The sequence below is a fragment of the Erythrolamprus reginae genome, chromosome 4 (genome assembly GCF_031021105.1).
Source record: "Erythrolamprus reginae isolate rEryReg1 chromosome 4, rEryReg1.hap1, whole genome shotgun sequence".
NCBI lineage: Eukaryota > Metazoa > Chordata > Lepidosauria > Squamata > Dipsadidae > Erythrolamprus > Erythrolamprus reginae.
In genome coordinates, this window is record NC_091953.1 from 28,864,694 (window position 1) to 28,890,883 (window position 26,190).

General features: G+C 34.7%; 1 protein-coding gene across 5 annotated transcripts in view; it reads left to right on the forward strand.

Moving 5' to 3' along the window:
* The window catches only part of NBEA (neurobeachin), a 428,967-nt gene that overhangs the window by 170,931 nt on the left and 231,846 nt on the right, over positions 1-26,190 (forward strand). For all 5 annotated transcript variants that reach the window (XM_070749903.1, XM_070749906.1, XM_070749905.1 and 2 more), the window contains 2 exons: positions 5,632-5,740; positions 14,667-14,833. In XM_070749903.1, coding sequence (XP_070606004.1) covers positions 5,632-5,740; positions 14,667-14,833 — 276 coding nt within the window. The remainder of the gene's footprint in view (positions 1-5,631; positions 5,741-14,666; positions 14,834-26,190) is intronic.

A 26,190-nucleotide genomic window follows, 5' to 3' on the forward strand; every position in this document is an offset into this window, starting at 1 on the left:
AGCTCTGAAGACCTGCCTGTTCTGTCTTGCAAAGCAGAGACTGCTCTTTGACTGAAAGAAGGATTGCTAAGGTGTGGTACCTGTATTCTTGGCATTTATCTTTTTTAATCCTTCCATATTAAATCCTATTCTGCATTTGCAATGCTTTATTTGAATTTGAGAAAACAGGCATTTTCTTTCACTTTAAAGGAGTGGAATTGTTCTGTGTTTTCTCATCAGCAAATAGTAGTACCTTACTCTAAGATCTGAGCCCAAGCAAAACATTTGGTTTTTGAGTCAGTAGCTAAAAACGAAGTAGCAGCAGCAGTCACCTAGCACCTGTAGAAGACAAAATAGGAAAATATTCATCCCAGTTTCACCTTTGCTTGCTCTATCTGAGCTATAATGTCCATGGAAAAAAATGCAAATGTTTAGTCAAAATTGTTGCTTCATTTTAAAATGGAATTCCTGACAGCATTATTTGGAACTTAGTTTCCCTGTTCTGGTTACTAGGTTTAAACATCCTAATTCATAGAAGAACCTTTAAATACTGCCAAAAATATGTTTGGTTCAATTGAATCATACATACAATAGCATTTACCAATTAAATACCAGTTTACACAGGTAAAGGAAAACAAAGAAAAAGATATACTAAAAAGATTTGATGTATATGTGTAAATACAATCCGTGTAATCAGCGGGACCCAGGGGAAGAGCCTTCTCTGTGATGGCCACGACCCTTTGGAACCAACTCCCCCCAGATATCAGAGTTGCCCCCACCCTCTTTGCCTTTCGTAAGCTCCTTAAAACCCACCTCTGTCGTCAGGCATGGGGGAATTGAGACTTTCCCTTCCCCCTAGACTTATAAAATTTATGCATGGTATGTCAGTATGTATGATTGGTTTCTTAAACTGGTTTTTTTTAATTAACTTAAATATTAGATTTGTTAACATTATATTATTATTGTTGTTAGCTGCCCCGAGTCTATGGAGAGGGGCGGCATACAAATCTGATAAATAAATAAATAAATAATATACAGAACAAATTTAGATAATTTCTTTGTGGAATAAATATTATCTAAATATTATCTAAAATATTATTTTAGATGTGCAAATCAGTAATTTAGTTCAAAATATAAAGAATAGATGAAAAGTAAAAAGGAGACATAAATATTCCCTATAAAAAGATGTAAGAATGGTAAAGCTCCAATTTCATGAAATCCTCACTGCAGACCGCACTGCAGACCTAAGAGAGAGATCAAAAGATTGCCTTTCCTAAATACCCAGTTGGGTTAATATAGAAAATAGTGGGAGAGCACAGGTAAATTCAATTTAAGTTGCAGTATAATAAAAAAAATATCTCAAATGGATGACTGCTATACCACAAGATACACAGAAGCTTATCATTTTGAAAATAACTAGGAACTTAGCACTTTGGCTCTATCTGGGAAAAATCACGAAAGATATTCTGTCTGGTTTTATCTTTCTGAAACTACCAACACTGCTATAAATTCAGTGATTTGGGAGTTCCTTACCTAAGTGTATAGTACTACAGATTTCTTTGGAATGTTTGATAGGAGAGACAGCAGTTTCTTTCTTCACTTCATTCTGCTTGGTTAAGTTTATAGGATTACCTAAATAGTAGGTGGGTGAATGTGCATTTGTGGGCCTTGGAAGATATTAGTTACATAAGTCTAAAAGTCACCAAACAAAAGCGAAGTCTGGATCATGACTTAATTAGTTTTAGCCCACTAGAACAAAAATGCATAATATAAGAATGATGATATTATATAGAAAATCAAAAATCTAAATATTCAAAACTGTTCGGTCGGGCTCTCTGGTAGACTCCTCCCGAAAATTCACAGGTACAAATTTCAGACACACACACGTTTGAAAATTCAAAACAATGTTCTTTATAATGAAAATTCACTTAAACTAAGCCCTCTTTTGGTATAGCAAAGAGCAAAGAGCCAAACAAACTGGTAATTTGTACAAGTCCCTTATCAGTTCTGTGATACTTAGCTTGCAGCTGTGAGGCAATTCACAGTCCTTCTTCTTTCACAAAGTGAAACACACTTTGCTCTGGTTTAGTTTCAAAGCAGGGAAAAATCAGCACACAAGAGGTCAAAGTCAGTAAAGCAGGCACGAAACACAATGATCAGATAATCCTCCACAATGGCCAAACCCACAGGCTGCTATTTATAGCAGCCTCACTAATTACCACAGCTCCACCAACCACAGGTGGCCTCATTTTCTTTGATAATAATCTCTCAGTTGTTGTTGCCTATGCATCACTCTCCGCATGCGTGGCTGTATCATTAACTCTTGTTCTGAATCCAAGGAGGAGCTAGATAATTGATCTCCTTCTGAGCTGTCTGTCACACTCTCCTCCTCCCTGTCACTCATGTCTTCTTGGTCAGAGGAACCTTCATCATCAGATTCCACCGGGGGCAAAACAGGCCTGCAGGATGTGGATGTCTCCCCCACATCCACAGTCCTTGGGGCAGGAGCTGGGCCAGAGCTAACCACAACACAAAACTAACCTGGTACCTGAGAAATTCACTGTTTGACTGAAATGGCACATGGCTAAGAATAGTTATTATTGAAGACATGTTTATCACACCTCTGGTATTCAGAAAACTGTACAAATTTGATTATGATTTGAAAGCATTCATTCTTTCCCTTTCCAGAAAGAATATTCATATGTTTAGTGAGAAATTAATTTTTAATCTGCAAACCTTACACTTAGAATCAGTTCTTTTATTTTATTTTTTTCAATCTGAAGATAAAAAAACTATGTTCCTGGTACTAAATTTCTTGTGGAGCTGGGTTTGAAATCACATAATGATTCTGTGAAGGTCTTTTCCACATTTGATCACTTTAGCTGCCCAGAATCATTGAGAGCTGGATGGCATATAAATTTGTATAATAAACAAAAAATTAATTGGATTATATGAATTGTATTAGACATATGGATAACTAACTAGTATGTTTTATATGATTCTCGTATAAAACCTGTCTACAGAAGTTCATTACCTTCTTTCTGCCACTCAGGTTGAAATATCATTATAAAGTAATGATGGGAAATCTATCCCTGAGGTCACACACAACCTTTGAAATTCTATTTGTGGTTTTGAATCCCTGTCTAACTAAAGTTACAGAAAATCTAGGATCTTGTTTTATAGAAACATAGAAGACTGATGGCAGAAAAAGACCTCATGGTCCATCTAGTCTGCCCTTATACTATTTCCTGTATTTTATCTTACAATGGATATATGTTTATCCCAGGCATGTTTAAATTCAGTTACTGTGGATTTACCAACCACGTCTGCTGGAAGTTTGTTCCAAGGATCTACTACTCTTTCAGTGAAATAATATTTTCTCACGTTGCTTTTGATCTTTCCCCCAACTAGCTTTAGATTGTGTCCCCTTGTTCTTGTGTTCACTTTCCTATTAAAAACACTTGCCTCCTGAACCTTATTTAACCCTTTAACATATTTAAATGTTTCGATCATGTCCCCCCTTTTCCTTCTGTCCTCCAGACTATACAGATTGAGTTCAGTAAGTCTTTCCTGATACGTTTTATGCTTAAGACCTTCCACCATTCTTGTAGCCCGTCTTTGGACCCATTCAATTTTGTCAATATCTTTTTGTAGGTGAGGTCTCCAGAACTGAACACAGTATTCCAAATCTGATCTCACCAGTGCTCTATATAAGGGGATCACAATCTCCATCTTCCTGCTTGTTATACCTCTAGCTATGCAGCCAAGCATCCTACTTGCTTTTCCTACTGCCCGACCACACTGCTCACCCATTTTGAGACTGTCAGAAATCACTACCCCTAAATCTTTCTCTTCTGAAGTTTTTGCTAACACAGAACTGCCAATGCAATACTCAGATTAAGGATTCCTTTTCCCCAAGTGCATTATTTTACATTTTGGAAACATTAAACTGCAGTTGCCATTGCTTTGACCATTTATCTAGTAAAGCTAAATCATTTACCATATTACAGAACCCTCCAGGAATATCAACCCTATTGCACACTTTAGAGTCATCGGCAAATAGCTAAACCTTCCCTACCAAACCTTCCCCTATGTCACTCACAAACATATTAAAAAGAATAGGTCCCAGAACAGACCCTTTTGTTTTATTTGTTGGTAAAATACTTTACTTGAAAATGACTGAATAAACCGTAATGTAGATTTCCATAGTTAGCAAAAATAAAGTGAATCTTATCACAACCTACATAAAAAAGAAGAAAAGAAAAGAAAGAAGAGAGAGAGAAGGAAACAGAGAAAGAAAGAACCATAATTGGTCACATATATGATATTTCATATAATAGGTGCATTCATTTGTTGTTCTATCTCTTAAACATTCAATGTGGTTTCAGTCACTTGTTTTTAAAGAAAAAAATAATGTTGGGTTCAATCTCTGTGAAGCTGTATGAAATATTTGGCTATAAGTATTCTACATCATCAAATTAATTAAAACTAGGAATTTTATTGTCAAGATTTCTGGAAGACATTTTACAGTTCATGTGTCAAAACTAATTTGCTAGTAACATAAATATCAGATCCTCTTGATGAAAAAAAACCATGTAATTTAACGATTTCCTTTTCTGACTTTGTCAGAAGTCAGAAGCATTACATTAAGAGCGGGAATGATTCATTGTAATATTGTATATCTTATGAAAAAGAAAACTCCAATTAGAGACCATTTTTTAATCAACAAAATATCTCCAAAACTATTTGCAGGTGAAGAAGCAATATAAAAATAAAACTTCTAAAAGAATTATCGATTAAAATCGGCTGAAGTCTGTGATAACATATTTATTGTAAATAATAGGGTTTATTTTTAAAAATAAGCAATAATCATTTGTTGATTAGATTATGCTTTTTATGCATGTGGACTTTTCACAAAGTTTTTACAACTCAATTTGTCACTAACAAGCCTGAATTTAAATTAGGAAATTAAAGCAGTGGTCTTTTGGATTAGTGGGAATGTTTAGAAATTTGAGAATGTCTTTTGGGGACTGTCACATAATAGGTATCATGACGGAAAGAAAAGTAATAGATTTCAACTAGCCAGCATCTGAAAATGTTTCTTGGATCTCAGTAGGACCCAAATGCATTATCGATAATGCAGTTAATTTTCGGGCAGAAGCTTTGCTTTCTACATGCTATCTTCCCATATTCTATTTATCAATATTTTCCTAAAAAGTAAAATTGGAAGAAGGAAGAGATCTTGATGAGGGTCAAGCAGTACACTAATGCAGGGTGGCGGCCCATGCGGGCCAAATGCATTACGCACAGACCATACCTACCCTGGCTCTGCAAAGGCAAAAAAAAAGTCATGATACATTATGTGATGCCACATGAGATGATCAAGTTTGACACCCATGCACTAGTGGGCCATTTTCACTACTGTGTTATTTTACAAATCCAGGGGTACATTGCTTGCTTGCTTGAGTTAAAAGTTGCAAAGAAAACTCATAAACTTCTTAATTAGGCCATTAGGATGAATGTTGATGAAAAATTTTGAGTTTTGACAAAGCAAATAATAAATTAATAAATTATTTTTCTCTTAATGTAAACAAATAAATTGGTTATTAATGCATTGTGTTATGTCTGAAATCAATTCACTTTTTCCTCTAGATTATTGTGTCATGCAATGAAGGATCACATTGTAAGAGTTGCAAATGAGGCAGAGTTTATTTTGAACAGACAAAGAGCTGAAGACGTACACAAACATGCAGAATTTGAGGTAAGCCGCAGTTATTGAAATCATGGATTTCTGTTTTCACATAACTTGTCATCATCCGAAAAATAGATTTTGAAAGGAAAATGTAGATTGTTATTCAAAATCTATATTCATTTTAATAGAAATGATACATATGCATTTAAACTGTATAGAAACAAATAGTATTATATTTAGAATCTTGTTAATTCACATTTTAAAAAGTAACAGTCTTGTTCTGATACGTAGATTACCAATTCTATTACAGTTTAAATGTAAAATTTCTTATTAGGGATGTCTGAAATTTCTGCTGTATTCTATTGATTATTTTTACAAGTAACCCAGGATGGTGAACATATCCAACATACATTCCTCCTCCTATTCTCCCTGTAACAATAACCCTGGGAGATTACTCAGGCTATGAGAAAGTGACTAGCCCAAAACCACTCAACCAATTTTTCATGGCTGAGGTGGGAATAGAATATATTTACTGGAAAGGATGAACAGAGAATTCCCAAAACATATATTGAAAATGTATATTCTCAGTGTGTGTGTGTGTGTGTGTGTGTGTGTGTGTGTGTGTGTGTTCTCATGCAGAGTAATACAAGGTGTGAAGGTCAACCTTAGCTGCCTGCTTTAGGTAAATACATATCTAAATTGGGCACCAGTTATGTAGGAGAACATTAGAGGTGGAAGTAGGAGTGGGCTACTGCCCGGACCGGGGGGAGGGGATGCAGTGGGGTAGCGAAAATGGAGCTCCACCCCAGATCATCCAATTTGCACTTTCAGATGTGGCAAGGGGGGCGTTCGCCCAGGTTCGCCTGGTACACCAGTTGTGACCCTATTTGGACCGGGAGTCACTGCTCACAGTCACTCATGCCCTCATCACCTCGAGGCTCGACTACTGTAACGCTCTCTACATGGGGCTACCTTTGAAAAATGTTCGGAAACTTCAGATCGTGCAGAATGCAGCTGCGAGAGCAATCATGGGCTTTCCCAAATATGCCCATGTTACACCAACACTCTGCAATCTGCATTGGTTGCCGATCAGTTTCTGGTCACAATTCAAAGTGTTGGTTATGACCTATAAAGTCCTTCATGGCACCGGACCAGATTACCTCAGGGACCGCCTTCTGCTGCACGAATCTCAGCGACCAGTCAGGTCCCACAGAGTGGGTCTTCTCCGGGTCCCATCAACCAAACAATGTCGCTTGGCAGGACCCAGAGGAAGAGCCTTCTCTGTGGCGGCCCCGGCCCTCTGGAACCAACTCCCCCCAGAGATTAGAATTGCCCCCACCCTCCTTGCCTTTCGAAAGTTGCTTAAATCCCACCTCTGCCACCAGGCATGGGGGAACTGAGATATACTTTCCCCCTAGGCCTTTACAATTTTATGCATGGTATGTCTGTATGTATAATTGGTTTTTATATAATGGGCTTTTAACTGTTTTTAGTATTGGATTTTGTTATATATTGTTTTATTGCTGTTGTTAGCCACCCCGAGTCTGCGGAGAGGGGCGGCATACAAATCCAATAAATAATAATAATAATAATAATAATAATAATAATAATAATAATAATAATAATAATAATTGAAAGATGAAAGAAAATGCAGGGAATCCTGCATAAGCCACGCCCACCATGTGGTAGTAAAATTTTTGCTAGCCCTTCACTGGGTGGAAGATACAGAAAAGGAATAATGTTATACTATGTGGGGAAAAGCATTGGTAAACTGCTCCTGTATTTTACCAAGAAAACCACATTAATAGAAAGGCTGACTTACTACTGAGGGAAAACTGAGGATCTTTTTGAATATAATGGTGTTTATGATGTGGGTAGTTTAAAGTGTTCCAGATGTCTGTTGCTGAGATTTCCATGCAGGAAAAGAAAATCCAAAGATGTAAAGATAGAATTACAGTGGGAACATGAAATACAAGCATAAACTTGAGAAAGTTCAATATAATGAAGGGTGAAATGAATTGAATACACATTGACAGACACGAGCAAATTGAAATGGATATTGGACACTTCCAGTATTTTACTGTTTACTACTCGAATCATGAACAACAAGGAACAGTATAATCAGCAAGGGCATGGCACGAATATTATTTGGCTACAATGCTATCAATAACTGAACAATTAGACAATGGGCAATCCTGGCAATAAATGGCAGTTTATTTTATTTATTTATTTATTTATTTATTAGATTTGTATGCCGCCCCTCTCCGAAGACTCGGGGCGGCTAACAACAATAAAGAAAACAATGTAACAAATCTAATATTAAAAAATAATCTAAAAAACCCCATTTTAAGAGACCAATCATACAAACAAGCATACCATGTATACATTCTATAAGCCTAGGGGGAAGGGAATAAATTTCAATTCCCCCATGCCTGACGACAGAGGTGGGTTTTAAGGAGCTTGCGAAAGGCAAGGAGGGTGGGGGCAACTCTGATATCTGGGGGAGCTGGTTCCAGAGGGTCGGGGCCGCCACAGAGAAGGCTCTTCTCCTGGCTCCCGCCAAATTACATTGTTTAGTCGACGGGACCTGGAGAAGGCCAACTCTGTGGGACCTGACCGGTCGCTGGGATTCACATTTATGCTCAAACCAACAGAACAAGTTTTTTGATGAGTTTTACAAATTCAAGTTTCAATTGACAGGACATGTGAACATGTATAAAGGAGGAATCTTTTCAGGTATTGTTGAAACCTAAGAAAGAGAAGCAGCGAACTGGATGTTAGAACAAATGATGGAAATTGCCACGAAGAGGTACTAAAGCCAAGAAAGACAAAATTTCCAGGAAAGAACACATAATTTCAGGGAGCTCTTAAAAAAGAAGCAGTATTATAATGACATTTGTAATAACTCTGAAGATGAAAACGGATACAAAAAATGAGACAAGTTTCTCAAAAGATTTCTGAACCCAGAAAGGGGTTTTTGCTTCAAATTTACACCAATGGACTTATAGTAAATGATTCAAAGGAGTATAGTAAATGATTCAAAGGAGATTAAAGAAAGACAGAATACTGAAATAGTATGTAATAGAAATTTCAACGTTTTAAATGTGTTAGAAGATATTCCCTACTTACAAGAACTTCTCATATTTGAAGCTGTTAGCGCTTTCATCATTACCAAATTAGAAGGCTACAGGAATTGGTGAATAGCTACCTAAAGTAGAAAGAAGACTAAAGACTTTAATCAAACTATACCAGCAAATCGGTAAGATGACACTGGGTCCAACAGACTGGAGGAAATAAATCTGCATTCCAGTATGAAAGAAAGAATACTGAAGCCGAGTGTGCAAACTATTATTTATATATTTATTTATTTATTTATTTATTACTTAGATTTGTATGCCGCCCCTCTCCGAAGACTCGGATATTATACAATATTCTTAAATTCACATCTTGATAAAATAATACTTAAGGCTTATCTTCAACATTGTTTACCCTCCTATATGGAAAGGGAGATGCCAGATGTTCAAGCTTTAGAAAAATGTTCAAGCTTTAGAAAAAAAAAATGAGGAAGAACATATTGTTATGAATGTACACTCAATAATTTAATAAACCGTAAAATATCCCCAAAACAGTATGCATTTCATTAATTTCAGGAAGTCTTTGAGTCTGTTGATTATGCCAAGCTGAGGAATATGCTTTTTGCTCATCAGTGTACATGATATAAAGATTGTCCAAGGCAAACAAATTGCATTTATGCCATAATAGTTCCTGAGATGCTAAACAACAGTCCTGAGAAACTCAAAAACAATATGCAGGAACCACATTCAGGGCTATATGGTCTGTGATCATTTTCTGTCCTCCACAGGATTCTTAAATAGCTCACACAGATACATATCACCCAGACTTCAACTTGCAAAGTCCCAGGGGTGAGCTACTGCCCGGACAGTGGCAGTGGGGGGGGGGGAAATGCAGTGTTGTAGCGAAAATGGAGCTCCACTCCAGAGCACCAAATTTGCACTGAAATATGTTGAAGAAAATGCAGGGCGTCCTGCATAAGCCACACCCACAGTGTGGTAGTAAAAATTTGGGTAGCCCTTCACTGCAAAGGCCAAATGAGATTCCTTAGGAACTGTGAACTTATCTGGACTTAATTTGATTTTGTGATTCCTAATCCACCCATCCCTTTTGATTAAAGCTTTTGTCCCCTGCGAATTATTAAATTATGCTATCAATCTAATGTCTTGTAATACAGGTTTTTAATATGCAAACATAGCAGAAATCTCTCTTTCCCACAACAAACAATTTAAGAAGGTTCTCAATAAAGTGATACCTCATCTTACAAATGCCTCGTCATACAAACTTTTCGAGATACAAACCCAGGGTTTAAGATTTTTTTGCCTCTTACAAACTATTTTCACCTTACAAACCCACCGCTGCCGCTGGGATGCCCCACCTCCGGACTTCCGTTGCCAGCGAAGCACCCATTTTTGCGCTGCTGAGGCTCCCCTCCATGGGAAACCCCACCTCCGGACTTCCGTGTTTTTGTGATGCTGCAAGGGAATCCCAGCAGGAGAATCCCAGCAGCGCAAAAACGGGCACTTCGCTGGCAACGGAGGTCCAGAGGTGGGGTTTCCCAGCGAGGGGAGCCTCAGTGAAATCGCAGCATTGCAAAAACACAGAGGTCCGGAGGTGGGGTTTCCTATGGAGGGGAGCCTCAGGGGAATCCCAGCAGTGCAAAAACGGGTGCTTCGGCTGGCAAAAGGGGTGAATTTTGGGCTTGCACGCATTAATCGCTTTTCCATTGATTCCTATGGGAAACATTGTTTCGTCTTACAAACTTTTCACCTTAAGAACCAATTAAGTTTGTAAGACAAGGTATCACTGTATTTGAGAAAAACAGGAGTTGAATCCAAACTATGTAATTTGAAACTGGGTCTTTTTGAAAGCAATAGGATAATTGTGACAACTGATTTCAATGGCAACAATGCATTTTTTGTTTATATTCTATATTATTTTTTAAGTATATCCTGTGGATTTGTAAATACACTTGTCTGGGTAACTTAATCTGGAATGGAAAGATCAGCAGCATTCCAATATACTATCTGTCCTGTACAATTGTGTTTTTTGTTTCCTGGAATGTTTTTACCTAGTGTCTCTGGTTTAATTCGTGTTTCAAATTCTTTTCTACTTCTCCCCATCACATCAGTTTTGGTCTCATTCCATTGGACTGTAAAGAAAATTTAAAATGTATAATTATATTTAAATGCCCATGATTAAAGTTCAGATAGAAATGAATGAATGAATGAATGAATGAATGAATGAATGAATGAATGAATGAATGAATGAATTCACTCACTTACTCACTCACTCACTCAATCTTTACCAGTCATTAGGGAAACCTTACTATTTAGATTCCTATCTATTTATCCTTGGGAGTTGGCACAACATATACAGTATTGTATTTTGTTGTCTTTCCTCTTTTTTTAATTATATTCTGTAAATTTTGGCAAATAACAGTTTATCATCATTGGTAGGATGGAAGAACTGTCTGTCTCTTTTGCTATTACTTAAACTACAAGTCAGTCTTGCTACTTTTTTTTTTTGCATAGATTAAAAACAGATCTTTGACTTACATTTCATTCATATATGTGTGTGTATATGTATATATGTATTTGTGTAAACACACATACACATACCATACATTGCAAACTTAGAATCTTATCAAATATATTCTAAATATTTTGAATTTAAATTTTAAATATCACATTTGCAATGAAGTGTATGCCACACTGAAGTTTCATACAGCTTCAGTGGCAAAGAACATTTGATATTTATCAGAGCATTCTGCAGTAAACTTAAGATGACAGTAGAAGATTGAGTTATCTGCCCTTTGAAGAATTTATTGCAGTATAAGATCTGTCAGAAACGTAGACAAAATGAGAATATTCAATTAGATTCCAGCTTCAGTTAGCAAACACAATTTAGAATATTAATCAAATTCCCTTAAGGGGAAATCTTAAGTCAATTTTCTAGTGAGCAAACAAAGACATTTCTGAAGCATGAGTTTCTTTAAAAATGTAAGTCCTTCACTTTTAAAAATATTACCATTGCATAATAAACAAAAAAGCTTTTTATAAAAATTAAAAATAGAATTTCAGCATACAAATAGCAAATATTTTGAATCACTCAACACAATCTCTTGACCTCAAAAAAAGAAAACAAAAAAGTGCTCCACAGAATAGTGTGTGTGCGTATGCAAGTTGAAAGATAAAATAGAATACAATAGCATAGTTTCAGAGCTGCTTGCCCATTGTCATAATTAGACTGCCTTGCCCCCTCCATATTTGAAAACAATGAAACAATATGTAATTCTTCTTTAACATAAGAAGGATAAGAAAATTTTATTTCCTCGTTAGTCCATTTCCTCTAAAAAGCCTATTTCACAGTTAATATCCATTCATTCTGTTAACTTCTATAATTGCTCAGAATGAAAAATGAAAATTTGATTTAGCTGTCTAATAAGCTGATGAAATATTAACCTCATTACTGAACAGTATTATTGTACTAATTGGTGTTTCTTTTTACAAATAGGTAAATTGAAAAATTAATTAACCCTTTGATGTCTAATGGTCTTAAAATACATTTAACTAAAACATATGTCTATCCCGATGGAGAAATGTGCAATGGTTTGACATTATTCAAACATGTAGTTTTTATGCTTTTTCATATTAGAAAACAAAATATATTTCAAATTAATATGAATAGCCTTGAATGATATCAAACAGATGGAGAATGCTTTTCAATGATATCAAACGAATGATATCAAACAGATGGAGAATGTGAGAATCAAACACATTCTCAAAAGGGCCATGTGATGACAATAATCCATTTTCTTTCTATCACCTCTTCCTTCCATTTCCCCCCTCAATTCCTACATGTTCACTGCGTATAATTTAGTATTCTATACATTTGAAATTTAATGGAAAATATATCAAGATTTACTTGTATAATCTACAATACAATTTGTTTACCCCATTTACAAATGTACCATATTTTTCGGACTATAAGATGCACCCAGATTTTGAAGAGGCAAGTAAGAAATACAAGTTTGTTTCTTCCCTGGTCCCCAGAAGCATCCTGCAGACCTCCCAAATTCTCTGTGCACTCTGTTTTTATGAAAAACGGGCCTATTTTTTTTGCAAAAATGGGATGCATGGGAGGGCCTTTGGGAGGCCAAAAGTGGCTGTGTATAGTGTGTAAGATGCACTAAAATTTCCACCCTCTTTTAGGGGGCAAAAAAGTGTGTCTTATACTCCGAAAAATACGGTATGCATTATAATGTTAATTCATATCAATATTATCCACAAAGCTGCAGGATTTGTCGAAATACTAGTGCAACTCCTTAAAAGTCTAACACAACGGTGCAGTAAAATTGCTACACATGATTGATAAGCAGGTATAAAAAAAATCATGGATGTGGCTAAGATGTATTTATATTCTAATTCCAATAAATGATCAAGACTAAAGAATGTTCAAACTACTGAATAAATGCACTTATTTTACATGTTTGTAACATAATATTTAAAATTAGAAGTTCAGACTTGAACAGTATTGGGAACAAGAACTGATAGATATAAAAGTTTGATACAAAAGCGACATGTATATTGCTCACATTTAGAAATAATGGGAAGGCAAAAACAAGTACAGGTAGTCCTTGACTTATGACCCACAATTGACCCAAAATTTATGTTGCTAAGTGAGACAGTTGTTAAGTGTATTTTGTCCATTTTACGCCCTTTCTTGTCACAGTTGTGAAATGAATCACTGCAGTTGTTAAGCTAGTTAGGTTTGTTAAGTGAATCTGGCTTCTCATTGATTTTGCTTGTCAGAATGTCACAAAAGATGGTCATACGATCCTGGACACTGCATAAGTGTCATATATGTGAACCATTTGCCAACCATCCAAATTTTTACCGCATGATCATAAGGATGCTGTGTGAAAAATGGTTATTTTTTGTCAAAATATTTTATATATTTAAAATATGTTAATATATATAATAAAACACTTTTTATATACAGTATGTGTGTAGAATTGCGTTTGTGTGTTTTAAAAACAATACTCCCCTTTTCCTTGCTCTCTATCAAAAAGCATCTTTGAAGAGTCATTGGGAATTGTGTGCTATGTTGCTGACACAGAAATCCTTGGGACAATCATGAATATTTTTCACGTGTACCCATTTTTGGATATGTATAGTATATCTTGTCTTGGGTAAAGCACATGTTGCACTTCTGCTATAAGAGCTGGTTACCAGTGTGTTTCCAGGTTGAATTCAAGGTTGTTCAGAGGTTGATCTATGAAACTGTACATGGCATAGGACTGGTTCCTCTCCCCTCCCACCAGATCCAAATAATGGGCATGTTATCAGATATGTTGCCTAGGGAGATTCATTTGTTGAGCCCCAGGCATTCCACCTGTTTTGTCATGGCACCCACATTTGGTATCTTTTCCGAAGGATGAGGTTAGCCTCATCACTCTTGGTTATGCCAGAAGGAGTGGGAAGTACATAGGATGGATAACCTAGTGAGGTATCACCCTTACTGTTAATATTTCTCCGCCTATTGATTTCTTTGTTTTGTTTTTGTTTTTATACTTAATGCTTTTTAATGATTATTATATAATGGTTTTAGATAATCACTGGTTTATCTCTTTGCTGTTTCATTGGATTGTTGTATACCAGCAGAGTCAAGCAAGCTTGGGAAGACATATAAGTGTGTGTGTGTGTGTGTGTGTGTGTGTGTGTGTGTGTGTGTGTAAGTAAGTAAGTAAGTAAGTAAGTAAGTAAGTAAGTAAGTAAGTAAATATCTTCAAGTTTAGGAATAAATAATTTTATTGTTTATGCATAGTTTCAATGATTTCTTTAAAAGAAAAATTTAAAGAAAGTAAAACAAGCTTAAGTTATTTGCCTAATGAAATCATAAACCTCACTTCCTTTTTTAGTCTCAATGTGCCCAATATGCTGCTGATAGAAGAGAAGAGGAGAAGATGTGTGATCATCTTATCAGTGCAGCCAAGCATCGTGATCACGTTACAGCAAATCAGTTAAAGCAGAAAATATTGAATATTCTTACTAATAAGCATGGTGCGTGGGGAGCTGTTTCATATAGGTATGTTGTTAATTAATTATTATAGGCATGTTGTTAATTATATGCTTCGGATCTGGTATTTTGAATGGATGTGAGCATTTATGATAAAAATAACTGGAATCAATTCCTGTTCATGCAATTATTACGTTGTAAGCATAATCTGGAATTTAACTGAATTGTAAAGTACTCATTCAGCTTTCACTATTTCTTTCTCAGCCTTTATACTAACCCAATGAGCTCATTACTTTCTTCATTTTTCTGTGAGAACATGTGATAAGCTTTTTGCGATTGTTGGTTTAATTTAATGTTGTCTGGAGAGAAAAAATATTTTACATAATGTTATATAAAATAAGCATGATATCAACTTGCTGCCTCAATCAGGATCTTATCTGCAACAAATTTGCCTATAAATTACATAAGCTATAGATATTTATATTATCTATGTAGAGACCCTTCTCTGTTTAATGTTTAGTTATTAATCCCACCTTTATTGTTTTTACAAATAACTCAGGCAGTGAACATACCTAATATTCTCTTGCGTTTTTACACAACTACTGCCCGATGAGTTGGGTTGTGCTGGTCCAAACTCACCTAGCCAGCTTTCATGCCTAAAGCAGAAGTAGATCTGATTTCCAGCCTGATACCTTAGTCACTAAACCAAACTTTAATACTTAATTTTCAAACTTAATTGAAACTTTTTAACATATTTTAGTATGATCATTTTATTTAAAGTTCTCTTACTTTGTAAATTTGTTCATGTGTTTGTTACATGCGATTTCATACAGTAAGGCATCTTGTATGTTTTTCCTACCTTTTACTATAACTGTAAATTTAATTCCTTTTAGTCATAGGTGGAATCTTTATAGCTTTAGATAACATGAATCCAGGATATCATTTTTTTTCCTATGTGAAGACATTAATATATAGAGTTTCATTTGCCTCTGTTGCACTATTTGCTACTCAGAAGTAATAGTAATAGAACTGGATCACAATAGTTAGCTATAATTAACCATAATAACGTTAAGAAGCATTGACTCCAGTATGTATTTATTTAAAATCAGTTTTGGGCCAAGCCACAAAAGTTCATATTTCATTTCTTATATAAAAATAAAGCATGTAAAAGATAGGGCATATGAAGATCAGAATCATTTTCTGTTTGTGTGATAGCGCTTGAATAAAATATTTCTCCTCCTCTACTATCAAGTTCACAACAGTCCTGATTCTTGCCTGAGAGAATAATAAATTGGGACGGGCAGTCATTGCAGCTGAGGTAGTGTGCAACTATCCTGCCCGGTTATCAAGCAACAATTCTGTCATGCTTCCCTTGAACCATTTGACATCCATGTCCTTGGTCCAGCATGTAATAGAAATTTTAATAACTCTGATTCTGTCTGACAAGTGTTCACATCTGTATGCTGATCTCTCTTCACTGAGAGCAACATATACTGAAAACTACAATTTTATATATTCATACGTGGATGCTGCTTCCGCTCCATTTATGTGAATGAAAAATGTTGCTGGAGAAGTGTTTTTCTAACTCCAGTGCAATCGATTTATTATAGTTAAATTTATTTAACTATAGGTCAAAGCAATGGAAACTGCAGTTTAATGTTTCCAAATGTAAAATAATGCACTTGGGGAAAAGGAATCCTCAATCTGAGTATTGTATTGGCAGTTCTGTGTTAGCAAATACTTCAAAAGAAAAGGATTTAGGGGTAGTGTTTTCTGACAGTCTCAAAATGGGTGAAAAGTGCAGTCAGGCAGTAGGGAAAGCAAGTAGGATGCTTGGCTGCATAGCTAGAGGTATAACAAGCAGGAAGAGGGAGATTATGATCCTGCTATATAGAATGCTGGTGAGACCACATTTGGAATACTGTGTTCAGTTCTGGAGACCTCACCTACAAAAAGATATTGACAAAATTGAACGGGTCCAAAGACGGGCTACAACAATGGTGGAAGGTCTTAAGCATAAAACGTATCAGGAAAGACTTAATGAACTCAATCTGTATAGTCTGGAGGACAGAAGGAAAAGGGGGGACATGATCGAAACATTTAAATATATTAAAGGGTTAAATAAGGTTCAGGAGGGAAGTGTTTTTAATAGGAAAGCGAACACAAGAACAAGGGGACACAATCTGAAGTTAGTTGGGGGAAAGATCAAAAGCAACATGAGAAAATATTATTTTACTGAAAGAGTAGTAGATCCTTGGAACAAACTTCCAGCAGACGTGGTTGGTAAATCCACAGTAACTGAATTTAAACATGCCTGGGATAAACATATATCCATCCTAAGATAAAATTCAGAAAATAGTATAAGGGCAGACTAGATGGACCATGAGGTCTTTTTCTGCCGTCAGACTTCTATGTTTCTATGTTATTATAGTTAAATTTTGTTTAAATTTTGTTTGAGTCTCAGGAGAAGGGCGGCATAGAAATCTGATTAATAAATAAATTTCACCCAACTAAGCTGCTGCACATCTAATTTATGTTCATAGCAACATCCTAGCCTCTTTTTTCACAAGGAAATCTCTTGAACTGAAGGAAATAGGTATAGGGCAGGAAAGGAGAAGTACAAAAAAGTACATTTCTTTCTCTTTATTATTCAATGATTTTTTTAAAAACCTTGATATTAATTGATAGCATTCTTCTAAAAATGTACAAACATACACTTTTTAACAATGTATGTACATTTTTGTATGGCAGAACAGGAAATTAATCTACATCATAGTATTAGGACATTATTAACTTGAGAATCCTATAATTTATAATGGAATATGTGATTTTGCTATAACTTTTATAGGTTAAATTTTAATATTTCTGATTGGTGTCATTCTAAGGCTCTCAATTCAGAGGTCTCAAATTACAGACAAAGAACAAAGAATAGTTCTGGCATCAACATTTGGAATTATTTATTGCTTTATTTAAAATAAGATTTTAAAACATTTTTTTAAAAAGAATCCAAAGTATTTTTTTTAAAAAAATTAGCTACTAAAGCTTATTTAGAAAATATATTTTAAACATACATTAAAGCATTATAGAAAACATATCCTGCTCTTCATCTTTATGACAGCATCTTCTTTTCTTCAGCAAATGATGGTTATTTGTCATGAAATACGATAAAGTAATTTTCAGGCATGGAATGATGGAGTGGGTAGAGATAAATAGAAATATTAGATGAATGCTTCACAACTAAGGTAATATACATGTCCAATTAGAATGGGACAGATGGGGGTGGGAAGAATAAAATCTCAAAGCTGAGCATCCTGGCTATATGGCCAGTTTTTTTCCATTCCATTCTATTTTAGCAGTGACTCTTTCTCTTACTGTATTTCACATATCTTTTAATAACCTTTTTGAATGAAAGTTTATGAAATAAATTTCAAGATTATTTTTCCGTAAGCTGGATGATATATGTTCTTTTCCTGAAGTTATATCAGAAAATCAATATTTGTAAAATTGAAACAGTATAGGTTTATATTGATCTATGTGGCTAAATCAAAACTACAGGCTTTATAGCAGCTTTTCAGACAGCTACCTACCTACCAGTGGCAACTATCAATTTTAGCTTTCTACTGATAAATCAGCTTGAAAATTGGATGTCAGATTTTTTTTCAGTGAAGTAGTGATTTTTTGTATGCCCTTTAACCTTTTCTTATATATTAGATTGGTTTATAAGGCTAAGCTTACCTTCTGCAGCCAATTTGTTATAGAGACAGAGAGAGAGACAGAGAGCAGAGAGAGAGAGAGAAAGAAAAAGAAACTTCTGAATAGGAATATTTGCACAAATAAAGTTCTTGAAACAAATTTCATTTCTCATTTTATATTGTTGACTTAATTATAAGTATTTTCACATTTTCTTTAAAAAATGAACATAATATTTTAGATAGATTTGCATTTATTCCTGATATTTAAAATAAATTCTATCTTAATATGGCAGAAAGCATTGCTTTAATATATAAGGACATCTTGATTTGCTTTTGTGATATTTAACAATTCTTCTAACTACCAGTTATATTTATTAAGTAAGAGATTCATTTGTTAAATTCATATGTGTGCTTTCTCTCCCTTTTAAAAATAATGAAACAAGGGTTCTATGTATCTTATGACTTAGAAACACAAATCTCTTGTTATAAACTTAGAATATTGATTAAGAATTCTTCTGATGGATAATTATTACTTGCTGAAGAAAAATGTGGCATGTATTGATCTAGATCAGGGGTAGGGAACGTTGGCTCTTCTGTGACTTGTGGACTTCAACTCCCAGAATTCCTGAGCTAGCATGATTGGCTCAGGAATTCTGGGAGTTGAAGTCCACAAGTCATAGAAGAGCCAACGTTCCCTACCCCTGATCTAGATGGAAGTATTTCAGTAAGTTTCCCTTGGTTAATAGTGTCATCATTAACAGTTGCTATAAATAGTAACGTAGAGGCACATAATTATTTTGTAATGAAATGAAAGTTTATTTTTTTCTAAATCACCTTCAGTCATATTTTGTTAAGCCAAGCAGCCTTCTTTCTGAAAGAACAAGCTTCTTCTTGCATTCCTGATCTCTAGAAATGTCTGTCCTCTTAAAATAGTAATGATTTTGTTTATTAACACAAAAATAAAAACTTTGCTACTAGATTTATTGGCATAATCACTCAACTGCCTATCTGTTTTATTAGAATAAATGCAGCATACACAATGCTGTGTCCTTCAGGTTTTTCCAATGATAGTACCTATGATATATTCTGTAGGTTAGGTTAAATAAAACCGAGTGGCTAAAGACCCAAGCAAAGAATGGGATTCACTTAGATTCCATAGTCTTTATGAAAATAATATTGTCTTGTAAAAATAACTTCAATGCATTGCATTGTGAAATAATTATTGTATTTCTTAAAGGTAAATATCAAGTCAAATTTATTATTGCCCTGTTAAAAATACTGAAGAATTGAGATCGTTCCATAGATTTGATTCTAAAAATTATGCTGCTAGTTGTGAATCAGTTTGTTCATATATCAGCACTGATTCCATGCCAAGAATGCATATATTTTATTACCAATTAGTCTCATCGTTATTTTTTTTCCTTAATGTTTGGAGCTACTGTTCTTTCTTCTGTTTTTAGCTTACTGAATAATACAGATGATATATTGTTACTATGATATTTATAGACTGGGCTGTGACCTCTTGCCTTTCTGCTTAAAGTCTAAATTTAGATAATTCAGCCATTTTCATAAATCTTTCGTTCTTCTGTAGAGTTCTTTGATCACAATTGGCATATTTTTCATCTTTCTACATGCAGTATTGTGAGAAGGTCTTCAGAGTTTAAAATATTAAAAACAATTTGATATATATAAGAAACAATATGGAATATTTTGGTTTGTGCACATAGGTCCTGTTACATGTCTCAGAAATGTTGAATGTACATGTAAAATAAAAGTAAAACCATATCTGATATCAGCTGACTGATGTCAGAAGTTTTTGTTTAATTGCTAATGGTATGGTATATTAATTTGCTTCTGAAAGTGTAGTGGAACCAGTGAAAGTGGTGAAGTACATGTTACCTACAGTAAAAAGGCAGTTAATTTAAACAATGTTGGTAAGATTTTCTGGATATGTTGACATCAGGAGTGGTGTAATTGTTTTAAAAATAGTATATGTTATCAAGTTTAACAATGCTAATGATGACACTTCAATTCAATTCAATTTATTAGATTTGTATGCCGCCCCTCTCCGTAGACTCGGGGCGGATCACAACAATGCTTAAAAACACTTAAAAACAATGAGCATTAATCTGATATATGTTGCACGTATCCATGCTTACTAAACTAATTATACTATACAGTAAGATCAATGCCATATCATTTGAAAAGGTAAGAATTGTAAAAGAAAAGAATATGGAAAAAATGATCTTTAATATTAGCAGAAAATAAAAAAGTAAAAAAAGTAAAGTACCGGTAACTTATTTGATTTATGTGCCTAGCGCCATAAGAGTGTACAGTTTTCTTTATTTTTTTTCTAAAAGATTTACTAAACTGGCACCATGTGTGGAATAGAGGAAATTTATAAGCTTCCCTTGGTCAGATTTGTGATAGCTGGAGTAGACTTGTTTCTTCTTTCAACACATTACTACATATCTTTATATGAAGGACATTAATCAGCAGACAGTCTGTGAAAGAATTTGATAAGTTCATTACAAAACCGCTGCGTACAATAAAAGGTATAAAAAATAGAAAATCTGAAGATCATATCAATATAAAATAAAAGATATTTTCTGAACTTCTTAGGGGTGGGGTTAGAATATTCATATATGCATTCTTTTTTCTTTTCTAGTTTGTTTGAATGCTTTACTTACCTACACTCAATATTACCTTTGCTAAAATCATTAAATTAGTAGGTAAATAATTATTTGAATCTATAAAAGTCTGTTTCTGATTTTATAGCAACAATATTTCATTTCAATGTAATTGTGAGCAATATTAAGCAAAATTAGTTGAAACAAGCAAGCAGTGAATCCATTTATAAAAGCAACCACTTTATTTTGTTCTCTTAAAAAATGCAATAAAGTACTATTATCCCATTTTAAATTATCCCACTATTACATTCTTGATGAAGATAATAAATGCATATAATCAAAGCAAGAACCATTTAATAAAGGAAATACTATTTTCCAACAAACCTTCAGAGTATTAAACTGCAACATAAACCACTAGCTAAGGACATAGGTTCACTAACACAACTTCCTCAAATAGGAGTTTAGTAGCTGAGGTCAATGAATATATTGTAAGGACTAGCGTATTAAGTGTCTCCCCTTTAAGTTATATACAGTAAGAAAATTAAATAGATAATAACTAGTAGCTTATGACTTGAAGCAAAATACAGTATATGTAACGAATTCACAACCTTGTAGTTTAGTTAGAATGTTGATATTACTTTATAACAAAGTGAAAGATTAGAAAACTTTTACTTTGGCAGCACATACACTGCTGAACTTTATAAGTTTTTTAGAATATAAAAACTAATATTACATTTAGAGGAACAACCAATCATTTCCAGAGATCATGTAAATAACTGTAGGCTGATAAAATTACGGGAAATGACTATACATGATCAGAATGACTTTCATCTGCCTTTTGTTAGGGCAGGCATTGATTTCACTTTTCAGCTGTGAACAGCAAGAGGCCAGCTGTGGTCAAGAAGGCAGCAAGCAATGAACTAATGTCTGATTGAGCTCTCAGAAAATGCAGCCCTGAATTCACTGGAAGGAAAAAGAGGGGTGGGGAGAGGGAGAGAGGGAGGGGAGAGGGGGGGAGAGAAAGAGAGAGAGAGAGAAAGAAGGAAGGAAAGAAAGAAAGAAAGAAAGAAAGAAAGAAAGAACAAGTTACAACTGTTTAAAATTATATCAAGTGGATTTAACTAGTTTGACTAGTTGGTGGGATTTGTAACACTTTTGGTGAAAGAAAGAAAGAAAGAAAGAAAGAAAGAAAGAAAGAAAGAAAGAAAGAGAAAGAAAGAAAGAAAGAAAGAAAAAAAGAGTACAAGTTACAACTGTTTAAAATTATATCAAGTGGATTTAATTTAAGGCAAATTAAACTCTTATACTGTGTGGTAAAAAAAAGTAAATTCAAAAAAACACAAACCAGCTTGGCCAAATATAATTAGTGCAGAAACAACTGTTTTATTCTTACTTTTTACAAGCTGTGAACCTTGACTGGGTTCAAAATCTAAGCAGGGTCAGGCTTGGATAATAGTTGAGTGGGAGATCTTTAGGAAATGTCAAATCTTAAACTACACTGGAAAGCTTTTTTAAAACTCCTGAAAGGCAGTGATAAACTCAACCATTTTTCTGCCAAGAAGATTATTTATTTGTTTGTTTGTTTGTTTGTTTGTTTATTAGATTTGTATGCCGCCCCTTTCCGTATATAGACATGTCTGCAAAGCCACCAAGAATTGAGCACAATCTTAAGGGGATATTCACCATTTCTGACTAGTCCCATATATAGCAAATCTGCATTTTAATACTTTTAAAAGACTAATCAATAAAATTAATATTAATCTACACTCTTTACAGTTGTCCTAAGACTGCGTGGCCGATATGTTTTTAACCGTATTTCATTTAAAAAGTCATTATTCATGGTCCATGATACCATACTGCTGAACAAATATGGGTCCATTACTGAGATACTGATAAGCCATTAACTATAGTATTAGAATTGTTATACAGCAATGTATAGAATATCAATATAGGTTCATTTTTGTTTTCAGATATATTTGTATTATCTACTTAAACATTAAGTAAACGTTTTTTTATTTTAAATTTCCTTGGGAGGAACAGCTGACTGAGGGAGGAAAGAAAGAGTTAGATACCCTATCCACAAATTCTAATTGTAGAGTGAAATCATCCACAGTTCAGGAAGAACCCATCAAGATTAGTGATCAACCAGAAAAGAACTGTTTGTTTTTGTTTTACATGTGCTCAAGGCAAATGCCCAGTTTTATTTAAAAATAATACCCATCCTGTTTTTTCTTTTTCTCAAGAGTAATACCCATCCTGTTTTTTCTTTGTTGTTACATGTCTTTATGTAATTACCCAAATAGTTGCCTTTCTAGATCCACAAAATGCAGAAATGTATAGTACACAAAAGGAATAAGGAGGATAAAAAAAAGAAGAAAGCAAATCTGACTAAACCAACTTAGACCATTAATGCTATTCACCAGTTGGGAAAGGAGTCCGGCAAGGCTGTTGCCCAGCCTATTTAACTTATATGCAGAGCACATCATAAGAAAAGCAGGGCTAGATGAATCAAAAGTTAGAATTAAGATTGCCAGGAGAAGTATCAATAATCTGAGATATGCAGATGATACCAAACTAATGGCAGAAAATGAAGAGGAACTAAAGAACTTCTTGATGCAGGTGAAGAAGGAGAATGCCAAAGTTGGCTTGAAGCTCAACATTAAGAAAACCAAGATCATGGCAACCAGCCCTCTCAATTCCTGACAAGTAGATGGAGAAAAAATGGAGGCAGTGATAGATTTTATTTTCCTGGGCTCCAAGATCACCACAGATGGGGACTGCGGCCAAGAAATTAAAAGACACACTTGGGGAGGAAAGTTATGACAAGTCTAGACAGCATATTAAAAAGCAGAGACATCACCCTGCCAACAAAAGTGCCTATAGTCAAGAATATAGTCAAGAAAGACTGAGTGCCAAAGAATTGAGGCCTTTGAACTAAGATGCTTGAGAAGACTATTGCAAGTCCCTTGAACTGCAAGGTGATCAAACCGGTTAGTCCTAGAGGAGATCAACCCTGACTGCTCTTTAGAAGGCCAGATCCTGAAGATGAAACTGAAATACTTTTGGCCACCAAATGAAAGAAGAGCCTAATTCTGGGAAAGATTGAGGGCAAAAAAAGAAGGGGACGACAGAGAATGACGGGGCTGGATGGAGTCACTGAAGCAGTAGGTGTGAGCTTAAGTGGACTCCAGAGTATGGTAGAGAGCAGGAAGGCTTTGAGGAACGTTGTCCATGGGGTCTCAATGAATCAAACACAACTTCAAAACTATCACCAGGCTTGATTACTTTTCTGGCCTCCGTGCTCCTAATAGGATAGGTAGAGATGATGGAAATAAAGCCGTTCCTAATCCCATGTTATGTAGGGTAAGCAATGGCAAACCATTTCTAAATTCCTCACTCATATGCATTGGGGGAAATTGCAGTAGAGATAATGGCAGGCCAAATGTATAAGAACATTTAGGTATTAATTGAAATTATATATAAAATTATTTGATAATATACAAATTTTATATAGTCTTATGACATTTGAACTCATAATTGGAAAAATGTAAAAGTAAGAAAGTTTGTTCCCTTTCAACAATTTGCCTAAGTTGTGTAGAAATGCCAAGTACACATTACTGCAAATTATAAAGAAATTTAAAATACTAAAATGGTATTTTAAGATATGGGTTTCAGTTCTTACATTGTCCTCTCTCTTTTTTTCTTTTTTCATTTTATTGTAGGCTGACCTTTTCTTAGTAGTTAACTTCTGAAATTTGTGGTCACGACAAAATTGTGGATGATTTTGGTGTGTTTTTATTTCATATTCATCACAACCGACAGTTGTATCCAATATTAATTCTGACTCTCTTCACCAAGAAGAAACATTTTAAGTTCAATCATTTCCATATACATCTGTTAGCAATATTTTCTTTTCTGATGTTTTCCTTCCACAGAAGAAGATTTATCTGTGCTCAAGGTTTTTTCTCCCCCCTTATGGCAAAGTTCAATGTTCATCTTTTGAACAGTGGCAGTTTCAGCAGCGTTGCCTCTTTAAATTTCCTTAATGTTAACATTTAAGGTAATTTTAACAGCTTCCAGTAGTTACATTTCCTTAGAGAATAAATTGTTAAAATGATCATCTTACAGTGGCACTGACTATGAACTTTGTTACTTAACATAGAAAATTCTAATTATAGTTTTTTTCTATTACACAATTAATTACACTAATTCTACATAGTTTTATGTTTAAATTGTGTTAGGCAGGAACCCTTTTTTACATATATAACTTTAGTAGTGCAATCCCTAATTTGTTTATTTACTTCAATGTGATTCACCATTTCAAGATTTTAAAGTTTCATTATCTACTATTTTCTGTTACATTCATTTTACAAAATAGGAAGATTGGAATTGTTTAGTGTTATTTATTTATTTATTTATTCATTCATTCATTCATTCATTCATTCATTCATTTATTCATTTGTCCAATACACAAGTACATAGGAAGAAAATAGACATGTGATAATATAAAAAGGGTGAAAGTGGGCTTAGAGGAGAGGAAATATAACAGGAAGAGAATATATAAGATAGGTGAAAGAAAGGAAAGACAATTGGACAGGGGACGAAAGGCACACCAGTGCACTTATGTACGCCCCTTACTGGTCTCTTAGGAATCTGGAGAGGCCAATCGTGGAGAGTCTGAGGGGGAAGTGTTGGGGGTTAGGGGTTGACACAATTGAGTCCGGTAATGAGTTCCACGCTTCGATAACTCGATTGTTGAAATCATATTTTTTACAGTCAAGTTTGGCGCGGTTCGTATTGAGTTTGAATTTGTTGCGTGCTCTTGTGTTGTTGCGGTTGAAGCTGAAGTAGTCATTGACTGGTAGGACATTGCAGCATATGATCTTGTGGGCAATACTCAGATCATGTTTTAGACGCCGTAGTTCTAGGCTTTCTAGGCCTAGGATTGTAAGTCTATTTTCGTAGGATATTCTGTTTCGAGTGGAGGAGTGAAGGGCTCTTCTGGTGAAATATCTTTCTAATAGAAAGATGGAAAATGTTTAATTTCATGGTCTAATTGCTTCTGAAATCAATGGATTTACAGTGGTTTTGATTCTCCATTTAG